The sequence below is a fragment of the Myotis nattereri genome, assembly GCF_964212035.1.
Source record: "Myotis nattereri genome assembly, chromosome: 18".
NCBI classification, from domain to species: domain Eukaryota; kingdom Metazoa; phylum Chordata; class Mammalia; order Chiroptera; family Vespertilionidae; genus Myotis; species Myotis nattereri.
The window spans coordinates 42,746,599-42,769,157 of NC_138093.1; the positions used below are offsets into that span (position 1 = coordinate 42,746,599).

At 57.3% G+C, this 22,559-nt stretch overlaps 3 protein-coding genes across 5 annotated transcripts in view; 1 reads left to right on the plus strand and 2 right to left on the minus strand.

Annotated features, from left to right (window-relative positions):
• SDHC (succinate dehydrogenase complex subunit C) overlaps positions 1-1,580 on the minus strand; it is a 31,889-nt gene extending 30,309 nt beyond the window's left edge. The window contains exon 1 of one of the 2 annotated variants that reach the window (XM_081112638.1): positions 1,545-1,580. In XM_081112638.1, coding sequence (XP_080968764.1) covers positions 1,545-1,564 — 20 coding nt within the window. In that variant the 5' untranslated portion in view covers positions 1,565-1,580. Of the gene's footprint in view, positions 1-953 lie in introns of both variants that reach the window. The other variant, XM_081112639.1, reaches the window with a different exon arrangement.
• Positions 1,581-4,342: 2,762 nt separating this feature from the next.
• Positions 4,343-8,086, plus strand: MPZ (myelin protein zero; the record flags this gene model as incomplete). The annotated part of the gene is given in 7 exon segments (XM_081112628.1): positions 4,343-4,409; positions 6,665-6,831; positions 7,019-7,232; positions 7,353-7,488; positions 7,573-7,630; positions 7,701-7,799; positions 7,803-8,086. Coding segments are annotated over 7 exon segments (933 nt in total). The 3' UTR covers positions 7,995-8,086.
• A 2,050-nt stretch (positions 8,087-10,136) lies between these two features.
• Positions 10,137-21,599, minus strand: PCP4L1 (Purkinje cell protein 4 like 1). Of its 2 annotated transcripts, XR_013997181.1 has the most exons (4): positions 21,378-21,599; positions 12,140-12,194; positions 11,325-11,625; positions 10,137-11,143 (listed from the first exon to the last, which is right to left on the minus strand). XR_013997181.1 is itself a non-coding variant. In XM_081112642.1 (3 exons), the coding sequence occupies exons 1-3, from the start codon at positions 21,384-21,386 to the stop codon at positions 11,480-11,482; spliced, it is 210 nt and encodes a 69-aa protein (XP_080968768.1). In that variant the 5' UTR covers positions 21,387-21,599; the 3' UTR covers positions 10,137-11,479. The 2 variants fall into 2 exon arrangements, 1 of the variants encoding a protein (XP_080968768.1); XM_081112642.1 differs by having other exon boundaries at positions 10,137-11,625.
• Between the last annotated feature and the right edge of the window lie 960 nt (positions 21,600-22,559).

A 22,559-nucleotide genomic window follows, 5' to 3' on the forward strand; every position in this document is an offset into this window, starting at 1 on the left:
TTCCACCACTACCAAAGTATGATATATCAAAGAATCCAAAAGCATTCAATTATGGAGGCCATTCTGAAAAGAATGGGCAAGGCACAGCTTAGGGAAAAGGGGCTCAACTATATGTAAGAGCCAAGCAACCAGAACTATCCCAGGACCTGGGCTATGACGCACATGGACGAGGCCAACTCCGCATGGGGCCCCAACTGGCCCCCCAACCTCCCGCCCCCCTCAGCCTCTGCAGCACCCCCCCCACACACACACACACACTGCCCTATGGGCAGGACCCCACCCCTGCAAGAATTGGTGCACCAGGCCTCTCGTTTGGAAATAAGAGGCAGGGAGTCCTTTATTTAAAGGACTAAGATGACTCATTCCTGATCTCAGCTCCAAAAGGAATCATTTTGTCAACAGAGAGAAACTAAATAAAGTCTATTTTTATAGTGGGTGACTTAAGTGGAAAGAGAAATGAAGAGACATTTGGGTAAATCGGGAATTAAATCTCAACAGCATTAAAGCTAACTTTCCGTAACAAATAGTGTCCAGCAATAGGGCTGGCACAAAGCCACTGGGGATGGACCCAGGAGAGTGCAGCGGCCGGGAGCACCGTCCAGGCAGCTGGGGGGGGGGGGGGGGAGCACCGTCCAGACAGATGGGGGGGGAGCACCGTCCAGACAGATGGGGGGGGGAGCACCGTCCAGACAGATGGGGGGGGGAGCACCGTCCAGACAGATGGGGGGGGAGCACCGTCCAGGCAGATGGGGGGGGAGCACCGTCCAGGCAGCTGGGGGGGGAGCACCGTCCAGGCAGCTGGGGGGGGAGCACCGTCCAGGCAGCTGGGGGGGGGCACCGTCCAGGCAGCTGGGGGGGGGGGGGGGAGCACCGTCCAGGCAGATGGGCGGGGGGGGGGGGGCGGCCGTGGTGATTCTTCGGAAGGAACGGGCATTACAGAGAAGAGCGGGCACCTGCTCCTCCCCACGCGGAGCTGAAACGGAGCTCCGGTTCCTCACCGGCCGGAGGGCCCGGCCTCCTGCTCTCGGCGGCGCAGCCGGGGAGCTCGACGCTGCCCGCCCGGCCGACAGGAGGCGTCGGGAGCCACAGCGCGTCGCGACCTCCGCCCGGGCCGTCCCAGGTGAGACCGCGACGGGGCAGAACCCCCGGGCGCGGACCTGGGCCCCCGCAGGTCGCTCCCCGGCGCCGCTCTTCTCTCTCTAAGGCAAGGCCGCCCCACGAGCCAAAGCGGCGGCTTCCCGCGCCCCCACCCGCTTCTCTGCGTGGCCCGAACCGCAGCGCCTCCGAGGTCCGCCGGCTTCAGCCCTCGGGCGGCTCCCGGCGGCGGGGAGACCCGGGATCCGGCGGGGAGCGCCGGCGGGGAGAGACGGCGGCGATGACCCCCAGCCGCGAAGGGCAGGAGCGGCGGCCGCTGGGGCCCCGGCGGGGCCGCCCCACGGGCTCCCGCCGCCCGGACACGGGGCGGACGGCCGTCACCGCGAAGCCAGCGGCCTGACGGGTCTCCGCGGGACGCCGGCACCGATCCCGCCCCACGCGAAAGTCACCTCCACAGGAGCGCAGCCATCTTGGTTTCCGGCCCGGGCGGAAGTGACGCGCGGCCCGGCCGGGGCGCGGGGCGGGGCCTCCGGCACGTGGCCGCCTGGGGGCGCGCCTCCCCGCGGAGTCCTGCCGGGCCTCCCGGGCCTCCGAGCACCGCCGGGAGCTGCTCCGAGGCCGGGCCAGGCCCTCCGGGACCTGCGGGCCCCCGGCCCCGCGGAGCAGAAACGCCCGGGGCCCCTGCGAGGTCCCCTCCGGGTCTGCGCAGCTCCCCGCCCGGAGACGCACGGGAGGCCCAGCGGCAGCAGCGGGTCTCCGCGCCCCGCTGGACGCCCGCTGACGTCGGGCCGCGCGCCCTGCCCCTGGGCTCGGGTTTGGGGTGACGCCCTCAGCCAGAAGCCCTGGGTGGGCGCGAGGACTCGCTCTGCTCTGATGCGGAGGAGCAGTTCCGAGAACCCAGCCCCGCCGGCACCTCCAGAGCCGCTGAGAGCCCCAGGGAGAGGGCGAGCAGGGCCCGGCGGGGGCGAGTTCTGGAGTCTCTGCGGGCGGAGGGCGGGGGCGGAGTGAAGGGAAGAGCCCAGACTCCACCATAAAACATTATTACATTAATATTCAGACCTGACTCATAGCTAACACTGCTGCACCCTTCCTTTCAGGATTTAAATAGCATAAATGCGGTTATTTCTGTATCAAATGAAAATGCTATTTTGCATTTCCATAACGCAAATTTAACACTAATCATGGAACCCACCAGGACTGCCAGGAGGGAGATGCCGCCTGAGGCTTTACGGGAGAGCCTGCCTGTCCCAGAGCAGGAGCAGCGGACCTCTGCCCTCAAGCTAACTCCAGAGCCCAGAATCGATGGAAATGATTCACATTGAAATGCAAACCAAACATTCAGTGAATCCTCTTAACACCAGGACTCATCTTAAAAATAAGCAGGATGCTGTAACCGGTGTGGCTCAATGGATGGAGCGTCGGCCTGCGGACTGAGGGGTCCCAGGTTCGATTCCAGTCAAGGGCATGTACCTTGGTTGTGGGCACATCCCCAGTAGGGGGTGTGCAAGTGGCAGCTGGTCGATGTTTCTAACTCTCTATCCCTCTCGATTCCTCTCTGTAAAAAATCAATAAAATATATATTAAAAATTTTTTTCTAAAAATCAGTAGAATATATTTAAAGAAAAATAAGCAGGAGAAGAAGCAGAGCCTACCCAGGGCTTAGGGTGTGAGAAAGGCAGGGGCAGAGAGAGGGAAACATTTCCGATGGGCGTGTGAGAGGTTCCATGGAAAGCAAAATCCTTTCAGAGGGTTCCAGGAGGGGAGGAGAGGAGGCAGCAATCAGGAGAGCTCTGACCCGAATGAATTTCCTGGCCAGGTTTGCCTTAAAACTCAGCTCTGAGCATATAGACACTCCCATTATTAACTTTAAACACTACCCCAACTCTTCAGAAAATTCTTAGAATGTAAATTAAATCCACCCTCGTTAGCCTGTATGTTAAGGCCCATCAACACCACCTTCAACTTTCCTACAGACTCGTTTCCTGTGATGCCTCTTCAGGTTCCCCCAAGTCAAAGTGGATGGCCCCAGATCTGCCTTGAATATGCCCAATACTTCACAGACCTTCTCAACACACACACGCACACGCGCACACACACACTCACGCACACACGCACGTTGCGTTTGTCTCTGCTTTCGCTGTTCTACCTGCCTAGATACTCTCACTACCTGGGTACATTTCTCTTTTTCAAAATGGCACGGATCCTTCATGGTTGGCCCACAGCTAATATGGCCTCCCAGACGTGACTCCCCCGTCCCCTGAACTTCACTCGTTAAGGAACCCTTCTTTTTTGAATCTCCATCACGTAACAGTCTCCCGCCCGTGCAGCTGAGCGTGCCTCCGGGTGCCCAGCGCATGGCTCCGCACTCTCCCGTGGCAGGAGTCACAGTCCATACGGTCCGTTGTTGATGGCTTGTCCTCTGCCCCTCCTCTCCGCCCTCCCGAACTAGATCCTGAACTCCTTGAAGGGGACTTCAGTTTTATTCTTCTCTCTGTTGCCTGCACACCGCGTTTCACATTAGGTAGCACAGTATGGTTTTGCTGACTTGTTCTAAATTGAAATACGCTACGACTGCAGCATACGGCATTGAAGGGCTTCCCGACAAAGACGAAGAAGTTAGGAGATTCTTCCCTGGATATTTCCCAGGGAGAACAGCTTCCATCTGGGAAGAATCACCCAGGACGAAGGGAGTTGGGTCAAATAAGGCTCCCAAAGGACCTGGTCATCTCAAGAAGCCTGTCCTGCCACCTAAGACTGTCGGGAAGACAGTGACCGTTGCTTCCCAGGTTCTCTTGGGAAACCTGCCTGTAGCTCCCAGGGCCCCAGGGGGTCATCTCAGGCCAGGCATCTGGGGAGGAATCCCCTTCTCGTGGCCTTAGGATTCAGGTCCCCCTGCCCATCCATCCCTCAGAGAAGTGTGTTTGTGTCCCTTTTTCTGTCCCTCTCCCTCACCACCACCCTCGACATTCCAGCCTAGGGCAGGGGGAGGCCAGCAGACACAAAGCCCTCTGTGTATGGGGTGGTATGTGTACCCCACCCTCCACCCAGAGGACACAATGCTCCTTCTGCTCCCTGCAGTCAGCCCCCTACCACCACCTCTCAACTGCACATGCCAGGCTGCAATTGGTTACTGGCTCAGGACAGCCCCCTCATACTGGGGCCCTGGGGGATTTTAAGCGGGTTCCAGGAACCCCCCGCTCAGTTCCTGGTCCCCCACTCTCCCAACCCTGCAGACCCTGCCCCAGCTATGGCTCCTGGGGCTCCCTCGTCCAGCCCCAGTTCTATCCTGGCCGCACTGCTCTTCTCCTCATTGGGTAAGTGGAACCACCCCAGCCTGGGGCCCTGGGACTCAGGTTCTCTCTGCAAACTTCCCACTGCCTTCCCTGTACTGCCCACTGCAATTAAAGGAAGAGTGAGAAGGATCAGGAAGGGGATATTCTATTCAGAGAAAAAATATATAGTTTGGAGGGAGGCATAAAGGTATTCTATGAAGGGAGAAGGTAAAAGAGAATGTAGAGAGCTTCCCTGAGGTGGACCATACTAGACCCAGGTTGGGAATTGGTAACATGGCCCAGAGCCATGCTGAGGGCCTGGGGGAAGCAATGTTAGAGCAAGATTAGGACCAGGGTCAGACACCTGAGTCTGGTTCCTACTCATGGTCTAGTACAGAGGTACCAACCCTTCGTTTCCATGAAGGGAAAATCCAGGGGTTGTGATCTAAGGAAAGGTCCCAGGTTTGTGGTCCCAGCTCCTTGGGTCCTTTGCCTCTGGGTGCCTCAGTTTCTCTCTGTGGATCAATTGTCTATTATGTGGGCGAAAGGAGTGGGAGGAAGGGTTTATGAGATTCTAGGATTTTGTTCATTGAAAGCTGTCTTCCTTCATAAGTTGATCGACCCCTTCCTTGCCCCATGGTAGATGTTGGGTGAGCAAGAGAAGGTCAAAGCAGGGTGATTGAACGGGTCCTTCTTCTCTGAACTGTTCTGGAGCAGCAGGCAAATGGGTGGGGCTGCTCGGGATGGCCAACGTTCTCTGCTGTCAACTTCTTGGTCCTCAACCCAAACCCAGACTCTTCTGGGCTGTACTGGACTATTCAGGGCCCCTGAGGAAATGCTGGGGAAAGGCGTGGAGAGGGGGAGTGTTCTGTCCCAGCACCGGCCCCACTCACTGAGCAGAGCTGAAGGGCAGTGGGGGACATTAGAACAGGAAGAAGAGGGGGTGCACCCAGTGAATAACTTTCCTTGTTGCTCTTGGGAATCCCAAGAAGGCTCTAAGGCGGGGGTCCTAGGTGGCGGGTCAGTGTCTTACATGCTGAGGTGGGAGATTCGGGACCATGTGGGGGCGGCATCAGCCCCCGGCATTGCTCAGACAGTGGATCTCTGTTTGGCTGCTTGCTCCCCATCTTCTAGAACAAAAGAGTCTACAATTGCCCCCACTCGGCCAGCCCACGCTCGCAATTCCCTGGAATGGCCTTTCTTGTGTGGGCAAGTCTTGGGCGTGGCACTGACCCAGAACGGCCAAGAGGAGGGTGAGCAGGTGGAACCACAGAGCGCTCACACGCAGTCATCTGAGCTCTGGACTTGGGGTTTGGGGCTGTACCCAGCTTCCCCTGGGTATTTCCTTCCTGATCTCCCAGTCAAGGGTCAGCAGTATGGCAACCAGAGATTCAGCAGTGAGGACAATTGAGCCAGGGAAGAAGACTTAACACTTTCTAGTTACCTTCTTTTTTTTTTTTTTTCCTGTAGAAAAACTTGATTTTGCTCTACTGAGAAATACTGTGCAGCTTTTAAAAAGAAGATTGTCTCTATGAATCAACATGGAAACCCCTACATATATTATTTTATATACATATATTCTTAAGCATAAGTACCTGTATATCTTGAGTGTATTAAGTTTATATTGAATTTGATTCAGAGAAAAAGGCTACACATTAAACTGATAACAGCCTGGCTGGTGTTGCTCAGTGGTTGAGTGTCCCTGGTTCAATTCCCAGCAGGGCACAAGCCTGGGGTGCAGGATTAGCCCCCAGTAGAGGCGTGCAGGAGGCAGCCAATCAATGATTCTCGCTCATCATTGACAGTTCTGTCTCCTTCTCCCTTCATCTCTGAAATCAATAAAAATATATTTTAAAAAAATGATAACAGACAGGGAAGGAATTGGTTGAGGGGGGCCTCAAGAGAGACTTTAGCTTTATCTCTATTGCTTGAATAGTTTATAAGAAGAATGTAATATGTGTTACCTGTATAATTTGTAATAAATTTAAAAAATTGTAAAGCCCGTATCATAGGGATGGCTTGGGGAAACTGAGCCTCAGGGAAAGGAAGACGTGCAGACAAAGCAAGCCCCTGGCTGTCCCCCAGGGAACAGCCACTGCCCATGTCCCCCCTCAGGCCGCTGACAAGCTGGGACCAACACAGCATTTCAATCTGCTGTTCAGTGAGTCGGGAGACTTGGGCCTCAGACTGTATCACTCCTGCCCCAGTCTCTCCTCCGCCCACTTGGCCTGAGCAGGACCTGCCCTCGCCCTCGGTGTCCGTGTGGGGCCCCCAGCACCCCTCCCCTCTGTTTGCAGTGCTGTCCCTGGCCCAGGCCATTGTCGTGTACACGGACAGGGAGGTCCATGGCGCTGTCGGCTCCCGAGTGACCCTGCACTGCTCCTTCTGGTCCAGCGAGTGGGTCTCGGATGACATCTCCTTCACCTGGCGCTACCAGCCCGAGGGGGGCCGCGATGCCATCTCAGTGAGTGCCGGGGGGCCCTGGGGCTGCACCGGAGAGGGCGCTTCCGAGGCCACAGGCAGGAGAACTCGGGCGGGGCGGGGGGTCCTTTATGAGCCACGAGCCCCCGTGGCCGGGGCAGGCCCACCTTGGCCCGCCCCAGCCCAGGCCCCGCGCCTGTGGCTGGAACCGCCCCGCCCTGGCTCCGCAGATCTTCCACTTCGCCAAGGGGCAGCCCTACATCGACGAGGTGGGCACCTTCAAGGAGCGCATCCAGTGGGTAGGGGACCCGCGCTGGAAGGACGGCTCCATCGTCATCCACAACCTGGACTACAGCGACAACGGCACGTTCACCTGTGACGTCAAGAACCCCCCCGACATCGTGGGCAAGACCTCGAAGGTCACGCTCTACGTCTTCGAAAAAGGTGCGCGAGGAGACGGAGGACGGGTCTGGGGCCCTGGGAGGCGGGCGGAGGCAGCTGGGGTCACCCGCCCGCAGGGGAGGGGGCAGGTCCGGCGGGTCTCTCACTGTCCCTCCCTCCCAGTGCCCACGCGCTACGGGGTGGTGCTGGGCGCGGTCGTCGGGGGCGTGCTGGGCGCGGTGCTGCTGCTGCTGCTGCTCTTCTACCTGGTGCGGTACTGCTGGCTGCGCAGGCAGGCGGCCCTGCGGCGGCGGCTCAGGTAGGGGCGCCCGGGGAGGGGGAGAGGGAGGGGAGGGAGGGGCAGGGGAGGGGGGCGCCCCGCCCACACCCCGTCTCCCCGCAGCGCCATGGAGAAGGGGAAGCTGCACAAGTCTGGGAAGGACTCCAAGCGCGGCCGGCAGGTTAGCGGGGCTCGGGGCCGGGACCGGGGGCGGGCGGGGCGGGCCGGTGACTGACTGCGCCCCTCCCCAGACGCCCGTGCTGTACGCCATGCTGGACCACAGCAGGAGCACCAAGGCGGCCAGTGAGAAGAAGTCCAAGGGGCTGGGGGAGTCTCGCAAGGATAAGAAATAGCGGTTAGCGGGCGGGGCGGGGGCTCGGGGCGCAGGGGCGGAGGCCCCCCAGGGCGCGCAGGTGGTGGTCATCGAGATGGAGCTTCGCAAGGACGAGCAGAGCTCGGAGCTCAGGCCCGCAGTCAAGTCCCCCAGCAGAACCAGCCTCAAGAACGCCCTCAAGAACATGATGGGCCGGGACTCGGACCCGTGACCAGCCCAGGCCCTGCCAGAGCCGGGGCCCGGGCTCCCTTTGCCCCTCTAGGTGCCCTGCCCTGCCCTCACTTCCCTCTGAGATGTAAGTTTCACTCCAAAATTCATTCCCCAGGCACGTCATACTCTCCCCCACCTGCACCCCCTGGCTTTCTGGGAGTCCAGGGCGTGATCCTACCCTGCACCGCCCCAAGGACTGTGTGTTTGGTGCCTGTCCCTCCGGCACCGAGAAGAAAGGGACCTTGCTACCCCGCGCCTCGACTCCAGGCCACCTGCACCCGTGCCCCTGCACCCAACCTGTCCGCTGCCTCTTCCCTCCCTGACCCTCCCCCCACTCCGTCAGGGGCCCTGCCCTACTGTGTGCTCTCAGCTAACACCGGGTCATGCCGATCAGCCTCCCTGCAGGGTTTATTCCGGTTCTTTTATTTTTTTAATCCAAGCTTGTTGGTTGGTTTGCCGGTGCCCTTGCTCTGACCCCCATGACTGAGTACCAATGACGTCATGTGGATGTTTCGATTCCCCGCCCCCATTACGTCCTTCAGGGAGTCCGCAGGGCGCTGGGCGCAGGGCCCCCGACGCCCGCCCTCGGCGGCCGCTCCGAGCACTGTCCTGGGGCTCGAGGTCCTGGAGGAGGAGGGACAGCGATCCTCAGGTCAGGAGTTGAGGAAAGGGGCAGATGAGCCTTAAGAAATGGCTTTTAAACAACCAAACACAAAGGAGGAAAACAAATGGGAACTAGGGTGAAAGGGAAGAGGCTACACTCCCAGCCACAGGGGATTCTTAGAATTTTTCTACATTCTGTATGTTTCTTCTCAACCCCCAAATGTCCTCATATGTTTAATAAACACTGACATTTCCAGAAGCTGCTGCCTCCATCTCCGTTGCTTCTTCTGGGCAGAGCCCCCCCCCCCCCCCAGCTGGTTTCCGTGAAGAGCTTGGTTGCGGGCGGCTCCCAGCGCGGGGAGGGCAGTCTGACGTGGCTCCCGAGGCACCTGCCAGCCTTCACCGACACCCAGTCGGCGCTTGGAGAGAAGGTGGGGAAGGGCGGCAGCAGCTCACTGGAGTGACCCCAGGGAGGACCGGGGCTGCGGAGGCCACCGCACTGCAAACAGCTCCCGAAATGATGGAAACGCAGCCAGGGGAGGGGCCAGAGAGAGGCAGAGGCGCCGAAGGGAGCGCCCTGCAAGGACTGAAGGCAGGAAGGAGAGATGGGAGAGACCCGTGGGAAAGCTGACTGTGCTGGGGCCGAGGGAGGAGAGGGCAACGACCCCAGGCCCTGGCAGCAGGCTGTCAGGGAAGCAGGACCCTTGTCCCTTCAGGGGCCTGACTTCCTGCCAAGATCCTCTCCGAGTTTGGGCTTGAGAACGTACCCCAGCACCCCTGCTCCTCAGGGCTGCACACCCAGCTCCGCCACCCGCGCCAGCGGGAAACCGCAGGAGATCAGAGCGACAGGGCGGTACCGCCCGTGCTTTCGCCGGGACTTTCCAGCACCGCCTCTTCTGCTGACCCGTAGGAGCAGGTTACACTCACAGAATAAGGCGCTCGAGCAAGTCCTGGCGATTGGTATTCAGGATCGTGTGTCTCCAGCGGTAGGAACTGGGGGGACAGGAGAGAAAAGGGGTTCCAGGGCCCAGGAGGAGTTGCGGGCGCAGAGGTGGCAGAAATGAGCAGCGGCGGAGAGGCGGGTTTCAGGACCTGCTGAGCGGGGCGCGGGCTCTGCAAAGGAGGCCCAGCCCTCTCTCAGGTCAGAAGGCTGTCCCCACACTGAGCCTGTTTGCGGCCACACCCTGGCCCTAGCGCGGGTATGGGGGCAAGGGTAACGCGAAAGGGAAACATTTCCGCACCAGACGGCCCTGAGCAGTGGCGCCTGCGGAGGGGCTGGTGACAGACCCCCTCTGCCTTCCCCAGCCCCGAGCCCACGGAGCCTCGTCCGCAGGAGCCCTGCTCTCCCCGCCCCTCCAGGGACCGGGGGGACAGGAGCAGGCGCAGTGACAGGGGCTCCCTGTGCCCAGCTCCATCCTCCCAGCCCGGCGGAGGCACAGCCTGCCTGGCCCCTGCTCACAGCTGTTAAGTGGTTTCACTTCCTGCATGCGGCTCTGGTTTCCGGGTACGAAGCTCAAGTCTCAACAATGTAAACTCATTTGAAAGCCATCATTTTATTTAATTCATGGTTTAAAGTCTTCAGTGCGGCCCAGTCATCTTCTTCCACTACATTTGCTTAACAGTTGGGGGGGGGGGGGGGCAAAGCAGCAGGGACAGCTAGGACAGGTCACGTGGGACAGGGAGCAAGATGAAGGGGTGTGCCCTCACCCTCGGCTGAGGGGAAGGGAAGGGGAGCAGCAGGCCGGGGTGGGAGGCAGCAGTGTGGGCGTGAAGCAGGGTGTGGGCAGGTAGGCGGCAGGGAGGTGGGCTTCAGTGAGAAAGCGCTCAGGCACCTGCCCTCCCTGGGGCCAGCATTCACACTCCTCCCAAGAAAAATCGGAAGCAGAGGCTAAATGCTCCACTGGAGGGCTGTTGTTTTTTCTATAATTGTGAAACAGCTAAAACCTCACCCAGTGGCTATTCCCTTCTGCCCCGACTCCACGGCGGGCAGGCGGGCGCTCCAGGGGTCACCCGGTCTGCGTGGCCTCTGGGGAGGCTAGACGTGGGGCTAGGGGCAGGCACTCTCCCTGGCCGCAGCCTGTGTCCTCAGAGCTCCCTCTCACTGTCCTTCCTCCCCAGTCTCCCCCAGCTCCCACGCCCCTGCCTCTGCCCCGCCCCAGCCCCCTGCGTTCCGGGGACTCATCTACTCAGCAGGCACTGATGTGAAAGCTGCTGTCCGGGTCTCCAGGGGCTCCTGTGCTTGGGCAGCAGGAAGTGGAGGTGGCAGCGCAGAGCGTGTGAGGCAATGTTACCTGAAGTGGGACTGTTGTAACGACAGGCAGACAGTGCGTATCCCCCCAGGCACCCGACTCTGAAGATTTCCCCTCCCCCCACATTGTAGGGGGGGGGGGCGCCCTCAGCCTCAAAGCCTCTTCTACTTCAACCTCACGGGCAGAGGAACTGGTTAAGGAGGCGTAGCCCAAGGAGAAGCTGGCCCACCCTCAGGCAAGTGGCTGCCGGCTGAGTTCTCCCCCGTCCTCTGTTCCTCATGCTCTGCTGCTCTGATGCCTGAGGAGCCACAGAAAATAGCAGGTCAGGGTCAGACTGGCCTGAATGAGCGGCTGGCAGGGTGAGGAGCCTTCTCTCTGCCGTGGGCCATTTGGATATTAAAGCATCATTCACAAGCCACACAAAACTATCAATTTAAAGATTAGCCTGCTATATTTGATCAAACATTTAATTAACTCACCCATAATGCCTTGGCAGGGCCAGACCAAATAAATGATTTTGTGGACCTCATACGGCCCGAGGACCAGATGGTCCCCACCCGGGATAGACGGACAGAGACAAGACGCGTGGAAGCCAGAGCTGCGGAGTGTGGAGTGGGGAGGGCGAGGCTGGCACTCAGGAGCTGGGGTCCTTTTTCCTCTTCTGGAATCGCCGGAACTTGCCCTGAATGGCCAGGGCAGCCTTCTCTGTCTCCGGCGCTGTCAGGTCGATGTCCACTTCCTCCTCCCCCCCCTCGGCCTTCTTGGCATTGCCAGCTTCCCCTGCAGGTGGTGAGATTCCCGCGTGAGTAACCCTGCACCGCCCAGCCCTCCTCCAGGCCCACTCCCTGTGGCCTCCGCGAGCCCTCAGAAAGCCCAGTGTCGCCTGGAGCCAGAGGCAGGGACCCAGGCTCCGGGGAGCTCCGCTGTGCCTGCACCAGGACCACAGGTGCCTCTCACCACTTGTTCCCGAACCTACAGTCCAACCCCAGAGCTCATCGTGTTCCCCAGCTGTCCCTCAGCTTCCAATGAAGACCGTGGCTGGATTATTGATTAGTTCCTTCCTGTCTGGGGCCTGTCTCCAACCACTCCAGAGCCAGTTTCTAAAACCAGAGAGTAAACATTGGGAGGTGTGCTTCCTGGGGAAACGTGGCAGGAAGCCTACAGAGACAGTAGCTCCAACCCAGTGCTCTCTTCCCTTATCCGCGTTCAGGGCTCCAGACTTACAGCCCTGCCCGTCTTCATGTCCAGGTGTCACTCACCTGCTCTGTGACCTGCCCAGCCCAAGCCCACTCACCCTTTTCCTCTGGGCCAGGTGCCTGGTTGGCTGCTGGGGATGTTTTGGTGTTAAGCTGGGAAAGAAAAATCAGAATATTAGTCATTCATGACAGTATTATGGTGCCAACCCCTTCAGACTCACCCTCATCACGTCCCAGCCCTCCTATTACGAGGCGCATTCCCTAGTCTTTTGAAAAAGTGGGTATGAGATCAGAGGGGTAGCAAGTCATCAGAATCCATTCAACAGGTGTTTATCGGTGTCAGGGAAATTGCACAGGACAAAGCAAAAACCTCGCCCTCGTGACGTTTACATTCTAGTCCCGTGATGGCGGACCTGTGACACGCGAACTCATTTTTTTGGTTGATTTTTCTTTGTTAAATGGCATTTAAATACATAAAATAAAAATCAAAAATATAAGTCTTTGTTTTACTATGGTTGCAAATATTAAAAAATTTCTATATGGGACACGGCACCAGTGTTAAGTTAGGGTTTTTCAAAATGCTGACACGCCGAGCTCAAAAGGTTCGCCATCACTGTCCTAGTGTGAAGATTAATAAATAAAATGGGCCGAAACTGGTTTGGCTCGGTGGATAGAGTGTCGGCCTGTAGACTGAAGGGTCCCAGGTTCGATTCCGGTCAAGGGCATGTACCTGGGTTGTGGGCACATCCCCAGTAGGAGGTGTGCAGGAGGCAGCTGGTCAATGTTTCTCTCTCATCGATGTTTCTAACTCTCTAGCCCTCTCCCTTCCTCTCTGTAAAAAATCAATAAAATAGATTTAAAAATAAATAAGTAGCCAAAACCGGTTTGGCTCAGTGGATAGAGCGTCAGCCTGTGGACTGAAGGGTCCCAGGTTCGATTCTGGTCAAGGGCATGTGCCTGGGTTGTGGGCACATCCCCAGTGGGAGATGTGCAGGAGGCAGCTGATCGATGTTTCTCTCTCATCGATGTTTCTGACTCTCTATCTCTCTCCTTTCCTCTCTGTAAAAAATCAATAAAATATATTTTTTAAAAAAAATAATAAATAAATAAATAAATAAAACAGCCCCTGGCCGGGCGGCTCGGCTGGTTGGAGGTCACCCTGCGCACCGAAAGGTCACAGGGTTGATTCCTGGTCAGGGCTCATGCCCAGGTTACGGTGATCCCCAGTTGGGGTGCAATTGGGAGGCACTGATTGATGGGATGTTTCTCACATCAATGTTTCTCTCTCCCTAAAATTAATAAAAACAAACAACACGGGTATTATGTCAGTGGTGCTAAGTGCTACAGAGAAAGGCAAGGAAGGGAGGTAGGGGTGCGGGTGGACGTGGGGAACTACGGCTCCACACCAAGTGCTCAGGCAGCGCCTGAGAGCCGGCGGCCAGCAAGGGCTGAAGGAGAGAAGGGTCAGGGTGTGGTGTCCAGGCAAGAGCTCTCAGGGGCCTGGGGGTCCGGGCGGGGGAGGGGGTGGCTAGCCTGTGTGAGGGGACATTACGAGTCTTTCTAAGGAGTTTACTTTCACTACAAGTGAGAGGGGATGACGTGCAGTTGGCATAAAAGGGGCCCAGGAGAGGAAGCAGAACACTAGCAGGGTGATCAGCCTGGGTCAGCGCGGTGGCACTGGAGATGAGCAGTGGTTTGATTCTGGGTATATTTTCAAGCTATGAGTAATGTAATTGGTTGATTAATTGATTGGATAAGAGACATTGCAAGAGAGGAGTCAAGGATGACATCCAAAGAATGTCATTTGGCCTGAGGAACTTTAAAAAATGGAGTTGCCATTTCCCAAGATGGAGGAGCCCCAGGAGGAGACTGAGGGTCAGGAGCTTCTCTTGGGCAATCTGAGATGCCCACTAACTCTCCGAGAGGAGAGGCTGTTATAAGCAGCTGGTGTTGGAGGCGAGGTAGAGAGAAGCGTCTGCCCTGCAGAGAGAAATGAGCAGCCATTCACACGTGGATGGCGTTTAAAGCCAGGAGGTTGGGTGAACCACCCGGGGTGAGTTCAAATAGAGCAGACAGAGAAGAGAAAAGGGTCAAGTCCTGGAGTATTTAGTGATTAGAGGTTACACCAGGGGTCCTCAAACTTTTTAAACAGGGGGCCAGTTCACTGTCCCTCAGACCGTTGGGGGGCCGGACTATAGTTTTTAAAAAAACTATGAACAAATTCCTATGCACACTGCACATATCTTATTTTGAAGTAAAAAAAAACAAAACAGGAACAAATACAATATTTGTATTTGCACGTGGCCCCCGGGCCATAGTTTGAGGACCCCTGGGTTACAGAAATGAGGAAAAATCAATAAAGAAAATGGAAAAGACGTCAGGTGGGAGGAAAGCCAGGAGACTGCAGGAGCTCAGAAACCACGAGAAGCAGACACGTCCAGGAAAGGAGGGCTGCCCCACCTGCAGGCCTGTGCTGCAAGGAGTGCTGAGCACTGACCACTGGGCTTGCTGCGGAGATCATGGAACACTGACAAGAGAAGGTGCGGGGTAGGTGGGAGCAAACCCTGGGTGTGGTGGGTTCATGGGGGACAGAGAGGCACATTCCATAGTCCCATGATCTCTGACTTCAATCCAACACTCTATTGCCAGCACATCCCTGACTCTAGTCCTTGCTTTAACCGTTTTCTTCTGTTGGACTCTGAGCCTGTTCCCTTAATCCATCCGTTCTTTTCTCTCACCACAGCCCCTCTAGACACCTCCCCTCTCTTCAGCTCTACTTCCCTTCCCACGTCAGCTAACCGTGAGACCCCGCTAAGCAGGAAAGTGTGTCCGACTGAACCCCACAGGCCAGCCTTCTTCCTCTGCCCACCCAGCCAGGCCCCTTCCTGAGTCTCTCCTGAGATCACTGACCCTGCATGGAGCCATGACACAGCTACTCTCTGGCCCCCAAGGGTTCACAGCTCCATCAGGCTTACATGTTAGAGGTCACCGGGAGGTCAGAAAAGAGTGCTTTAAAGAGAAGAAACCCCAGTTACCCACAATGCCCTCCGAGCACTTAAACCATCTCTCCTGACCAAGTTGTGCCATTCACCTTTGTATGATAAAGATGGTCTGTCCACCCCTGCCTCAGGATAGTTTGTCAGTATTGTCTTGGCAAAGCACCTGCACAGTCAGAGCAGAGGTTTTAGGTCAGGGGTGGGCAAACTTTTTGACTCGAGGGCCACAATGGGCTCTTAAACTGGACCGGAGGGCCGGAACAAAAGCATGGATGGAGTGTTTGTGTGAACTAATATAAATTCAAAGTAAACATCATTACATAAAAGGGTACGGTCTTTTTTTTTTTTTTTTTTTTTTAGTTTTATTCATTTCAAACGGCCGGCCGGAGGGCCGTAGTTTGCCCACGGCTGATTTAGGTGTTGTTTCCCTGTTGCCACTGCTGGTGAACAGGCGCCCGTCACTCTAGCCCACTGGTCCTGCCGCTCCTCCAGCTGTGCCTCCGACTCTCTTGGTCTCCGTTATTTTTAAAATATATGTATATATATTTTATTGATTTTTTACAGAGAGGAAGGGAGAGGGATAGAGAGTTAGAAACATCGATGAGAGAGAAACATCAATCAGCTGCCTCCTGCACACTCTCCACTGTGGATGTGCCTGCAACCAAGGTACATGCCCTTGACGAGAATCGAACCTGGGACCCTGGAGTCCGCAGGCTGACGCTCTATCCACTGAGCCACACCGGCTACGGGCTGGCTCCGATATTTTTAATGGTGTTGCCTCAGCAACCACTGTCGGCAGGAGAGGCAAGATAGTGTCACCCCCTCTGCTCCAAGCAGCAAGTCAGAACTAACCTGGGGAAAGGTGACCCACCCAGCTTCCCCCTCCTGAGCCAGTGGTACTCTTTAAGGGGGGTCAGCGGGCGTTGGCAGCAGCAGCAGACAGGACGAGGCAGCACGTCGCCCCACCGTACAGCAGGGCCCTGCTCTGCACGGAACAGCTCGATGGCCGTGCCATGAAAACGCGTCACACACACAGTCCAGCAGCGCTGCCAGAATCGCTCTGTCCAGATGAACAGATGCTCAGAATCCCGTCCCACAGCCCAGGGCAGGGCAACGTAAAAAGAGCCTGAATTCTAAAAATCCTAAACACGAGCCCACAGACCCCTTTTTGCCTTTGTAAGCTCCCTGCTTGCTTAGAGGCAGAAGGTGAAGGGAGACAGAAGTTATTGCTTCCAAGTGGAGACGAGGAGACTTTGCCTCCCTGCCCCCAGCAGGGGCCCTCTGTCCTGCTGACATATTCTCCCCCATGTCAAGTGAAGGTCACAGCCAAAGGACCCAGAGAGGCCTGGGCGCTGGCTCCCGGAGCCCTGCTGCTGGTTCCGGAGCACTGCTGGGGCCAGGCCCGCCTCCGCCTGCACAGCCTGCGTCCGCCACCTCCAGAGGCTCGCTCAAGGTCACCCTCAGGTCAGAACAGAAACAGAATGAGTGCACATTCTTCTCCCAATACATGGAATAAAACCCAAATACCTGTCTCAGATGCCTCCTATGAGGACTGCAGACCCAGCCCCCGGTCTGTCCCTCTGTCCCTCTGCCCTCAGCCACCGCACCCTGTGCCCTGGCGTCAGAGGCAGGTCCCTCAGCCTTGCTGGCCCAGGGAGGCAGTGAGTCAACAGCCCTTGCGTCCCCAGCAGGGCCTGGGGCAGGGTAATGAGCGGTTATTTGCGGTGCTCTGCGCACAGCGTGGCGCGGTGGGGGGGGGGGGGGGGGGGGTGGGCGGGGAGTGGAGCCAAAGCCGCTCCCCGACTGTAATCTTCAGGCGCATCCCACCCGCCCTGACGTCCCACACAGACGCACGGATCCCCCGCCCCCTGAAAGCACTCAGCTGGAGGGCTCAGCGCGGGAGGGAGGCAGCACCAAGGACCACAGCCAGCGGTGGGGGTGGGGAACCTCGGGGGCCAGCACCCCCCCCCCCAGGCCCACTGAAGCAACAGTCAGGCTTCAGGGAGAGATGTGAGAAGGGCGAGGTTTGGGGCCTTGTCTAGAGGCGCCTGCAGCGATCCAGGTCTCTGAAGAAGTGGTTTTGGATCCGCCTCTGACTTGGCTCAGTCATTCCGGGGAAAGGGAGCCCCTTGCGCGGCCGTCTGTCCGGAGGGGGATGTAGATCATGCGCTTAGCGGAACCCCCGCAGGCTTTTGCTGCTGCTCGGCCAGCCTAGGGCATTCTTCTTCCCCTCCCAGGCTTCTCTCCCCAAAGCCTGTGGTCTCCCTGGAAGTCAAGTGGCCAAATGCCGGAGGACCCCACGCCCAGCCTTTGGTCACCGGGTACACTAGCTTTACGCAGACACCTGCAAGTCAAATGCTTCCTGCTGTTCAGAAAAAGCCTGTCTTCTGGTCCCCGCGGCTCTGCTCCTCTGGGAACAATGATGCACAGAAACGAAGCACCGGGGAAGGAGGGCCCCACTGGCCCTTCGCTCACTCCTATCGCTTATTCCACATTGGCACGCTCACCACACCGTTTCACAGGAGCCAGGCAGCCAGTGAGGAAGGACAGCAGGTGCCCTGCCTCGCATCCTACCAAATGTGCCCACCGATGGACACCATTCTGTGTGGCTTGCTCTCCTTCTCTACCTCTTGCTCAGCATTTATTAAATCATGCTGCTTAGATTTCCTATAGGAAGTATTTATAATATATTCCTTAAAAGTTGTATGTTAATGAAGTTATTCTATATTCACTGGAGATAAAGAAATCTATAGAAAATTCTTTTGGGATGGGAGGTCAGCAGTCTGCCCTAGTCTTGGTTCAGGTACTGTGTAAATTTAGATAATGTTTGGGTTGGTTTCCTTATATGTAAAATGAGAAGTTTGGACCAGATGATTTCAGGGCTCCTTAACAAATCTAAAATATCACTAAAGTATTTTGATATATTATTTGAGATTTTCTTGGTAAAAGACATACCTGTATTTCTACCCTGAAGAATGATTGCAAAGTTAAATTTATTTTTGTCAAAGATAAAATAGACTAATGAAAGACAAATTGAAACTACAGATAAATAGAAAGAAAACGGGGAGACTTTCATAGAATAACTCCCTAGAGAAGATTACTGCCCTGACCCTCCTCCCTCCTCTCCCCCTGCACCCTCCCCCCATCAGCTAGGACCCTCCACAGACAGACATGGAGTTGCAACAGGTTTGTGCGTTTGGACCCCAGCCACATTCCTCAGGGCCCTGCCCTGTAGAGAACTGATCACAGCTGCAGCTGGGAAAGAGTTGTCCGTATTCCCAGGTCACAGGGTGGCAAAGTCACCCACTTGTACTAGCCAGAGGCTCCTGCTCAAGCAGCTAAAGCTGACACCAGGATGGGGACTGAGCTCTGGTTTCTCTTACTTCAGAAGACAGATGTTTCCAGCAGTGAAAGGCATCCCAATCGGTGGTGTCACCCTGAGCAAACTCCCATCATGCAGCCTCAGACAGAGAAGCACAGGAAAGAGAGTGTGATCCCCTAAGTGTGAGATCCCATTCTGATTATTTAAACGGACATCAGCAGAACAATAAAGGAGGGAATACCAGTTCTAAGCTCTCCCTTTTCTGCAGCCCCTGGCTGTCAAAACAGGCGGGACCAACAGATTCCTCCAGCTGAGCTCCTCACAGCTGAGGAACCAACAGGATCACAGGACTTGCCATTGTGCCTTAAGCAGCTGAGCTACATCACACCACAAGGGATGACAGGGAAGAGCCCCCAGGGACTGAATGCATCTCCCTTTCTCATCCTTCGCTGAAACCAGAGAAAAGTTATTCAACTGTAAAAGCAGATTGCGATTCACAGCAATCAAGTCCTGCCGGCAACTGTGAATGCAGACAAGCTGGAGGAGTCCCCGCAGCCCTTCTGCGCATGAGCGCGGCACACACACACACACACACACACACACACACACGCACGCACACACGCGCGCACACGCACACAAGCACATGAACGCACACACACGCACGGGGGGGGGGGAAGGGGGTGGTTCTACTGCAGTGCTGAGGGACAGCAAAGAGCCACCAAGGCAAAGTAGAGCTGAGACCCTCCCCAGCAGCCCCAACAGAATCCCTACACTCTTAGTTGTTTTGAGTCTGGAGACCACTTCTTCAGTTGAAATGGGAATCTTTAGAGAACCTAAGACCTCTCGTTTCATGCAGTTTCTCTGAAGCAAGAAGAAGGTGGGGAGGTGAAGCTTATACCAGAGTCCGAGTGCACTGGGCCTTCCTGGGCTGCACACTCCAGCCTGAGAGAGGAGAGCCCTGCAGCTGGGCAGAGGGGAATGAGGTGGTTTAGAGTCTCCCTGGAGGCCAGGGCTCTGGATAGCACTTCTGCTGTTCATCACACTTCACAAGAGGAGGAAGGCAGGCTGGGTTCTGGCCCCTAAGGAAGCAGGGCCCTTTGGGGATCTGGGTCAGTGACAGCTGGGCTCTGTGTGCACCCAGGTGGCTGCTTCTGGATTTTATAAATACTCATCCCTGAAGCCAGGCTCAGCTCTGGAGTAGGAGGCAGCTTTATGGTAAACTGCTAGTTAGAGCCAGTTACTCTGGCAGCCTGGGAGGCTGGGCAGCCCTGCACACACTGCCAGCTAGTCCCCATCCGAGGCTTCCACTCTCATCATTTGACTGAGCTCCTGACCGGGCTACTGAGTGTGGCCGCTGAGCGAGACCACTCTCCCGTCAACACCGCCACGCTGTTTTCCTCGCCACGTGGCAGCTCTGTCACGCTGCCAAACACCACCCTAATGCCAGCCTCTGCAGTGCGTCCTACAGGGAGGCTGTGCGCGTCCCCAGAAGAGCACAGGCCAACCACCAGCTCCGGTGACATGGCCTTCAGATCACAGACTCCCAGGGGGTGGCTTAAATTGCAACCCACAGATTTAGAAACACTAGAAGGGGCGTTGAGCTCCAGACCTCAGTGAAAAGAGGACAAAGAAAACCTCTTCTCATATTAGGGCTGAAAGAATCAAGAGAAAAGAAAATTTGAACCACTGTTTTTCTTTTCTTTTTATTTATTGATTGATTGATTTTTAATTTTTTATTGATTTCAGAGAGGAAGGGAGACGGAGAGAGAGATAGAAATATCCGTGATGGGAGAGCAACATTGATCGGCTACCTCCTGCACCCCCCAATTACTGGGCATCAAGCCTGCAACCCAACCCGGGCACGTGCCCTTGAGCAGAATTGAACCCGGGATCTTTCAGTCCGCAGGCCGATGCTCTATCCACTGAGCCAAACCAGCCAGGGCTCTTTTCTTTTTAAAAGGTGCATGAGCGAGCGCGGGCGCACACACACACACACACACACGCACGCACGCACGCACAGCCACAACCAGCTGAAGGACTGGAGTCTTCCTTAGTCCATCTACAGCCCGCAGAGTAGCTGCATTTTCCAGGAGAAGCTCAGTGGACATGGCAACCAGGACAACAGAGCAGTTGGCACTAACTGGCTCCCTGGACACCGGCTTTCTCAGGAGACAGCAGAGCTCCCCCTGCAGGTGGGTCTGCACTGAGCCCAGGCTCCAGGCGGCTGGCCCTTCACGAACCGCATCCTGGAGAATCCTTGTGCTAGCTTCCTGTCACACTCTAAAAGATTGTTTTTAATGGAGAAAATGACAATAGCTAGCTAGCCTGAGTGCCTGCTCTGTGCCAGGTGCTGTCTAGTACTTTGTAGTAGGAGCTCAGTTAATCATCAGAACAGCCAGCACTGTCCTCATTTGACAGATCAAAGGCAGGAAGCGCAGAAAGGTGCGTGACCTGCCTACGGCCACAGCTGGGAAGGGTGCGGGCTCAGAGCGGGCTGGAGGAGACCCCGTGCTGGGAAGGGCTGCAGACCCCAGCTGGGTGCTCCCGCCAGCCCAGATCCGGGAAGGGAGGCCCTGGGCTCGGGACGGAGAGGTTCCCGCGGCCGCATGGCCCCACCGACGAGCAGTGCTCCGCGGGAGAGGACACCTGCTGGGGGCAGGTCTGGCTGGCTGGGCGCCGAGGAGCCTCACAAAGGACCCAAGATGTCAGCAGCGCTGCAGGCAGCTCTGCGGAGGGGCCTCTCCCGCAGCCGGCCAGGCCCCAGGGGCTGCGGACGCCAGCGGGCTCGGGGCTGAGCCGGGCCGAGGCGGGAGTCAGGGCCGTGACGGGGCGCCCGGCAGCATCTGGGCAGATGCGGGGGCGGCCCCGCGCGGGGACTCAGAGCCTCCCCCCCCTCCAGTCCCTTCGCAGAGCCGGGAGGGGGAGGGTCTCCGCGGCCGGGCGGCGTGCCCTTCCCCACCCCCCAGACCGGAGCACCTCCCGTCTCCCCCCGGGAGCCCCCGGCGCTGGGCCGCTCACCTCGCTCATCTCGGCGGATGGACAAACTGGCGGACTGACGGAGCGGGCGGCACGTGCAGCGCGGCGTGGGCCTGGGGCGACGGCGGGGGCTGCGGGCTGGGCACGGCTGCCCAGGAGGCGAGGAGCGTCCGTGCGGGGCCTCCGCTCCTCGCCCGCGCCCGCCCGCTCCCGCCGGACCCGCCGCCTGGGTCAGCGGCCAGGTCGCAGCCCGCCTGTACCCTCCCGCTTCGCGCCGCTCGGCCCCGCCTTTTGTAGGCAGCTCCGGCCCCGCCTCCAGCCCGACCAATAGATGCGCCCCTGCTGCAGAGTGACAGCCCCTTGCAGCCAATGGAGGCAGGCTCAGAGGTCTCTGAGCTCCGACTGGGGCCGGCAGTCGGAGCGCGGGAAGGAGGGGCACCGCCGCGGCAGAGCCGGGAAGGTGCGGCCGAGCCGAGGAGGAGGGAGCGGGGGACAGACCGGGCAGCGGCGGGGGCAGCCGCGTGTGGGTCTGAGGAAGCGCAGCAGGAAACGCTGGGAGGAAGGCAAGAGGATAGCGGGAAACGACAACGGCAGCGGGTGAAGGCAAGAGACACTGCCGATTCCGATTGAGGGATAGGATAGCAATCTGCATGAGAGAAGGCGCCCGGGGGGACTAAGGAAAGGGACGGACCAACCGAGAGGCGGAGGGAGGCGGGCAAGTGGACAGTACTCTGGCAAGGAACAGGGCAATGGCCAAGTGCCTGTTTGAGTTGGAAGATCGTAGATCCTGGGAGTTGAAAGACATTTAGGGCTCATCAATGCTACATCCCACACAATGAAAAACAGACAAACCTCTCCAACAAGGTTAATGAGCTCCTCCCAAAAGCTTATTCGTTCGATTCCAACATGACAAGGTGCCCTCCATTGTGCCAGGCATGCTGGTGAAGAGAGAGAGAGAGAGAGAGAGAGAGAGAGAGAGAGAGAGAGACCATGGCCTTGCACCTATTGTTGCCATTAAAATAGCTTTCAAGCCCTGGCTGGTTTGGCTCAGTGAATAGAGCCTCAGCCTGCGGACTGAAGGGTCCTGGGTTTGAGATAGCACAGAAGGAAACGCAGGAAAGAAAGCAAAAGGATGCTTGGGATGCGGGAAACAATAAAGGATTGTTCGATTCCGGGTCAGGGCACATGCCTGGGTTGCGGGCTCCATCGCCAGTGGGGGGCGTG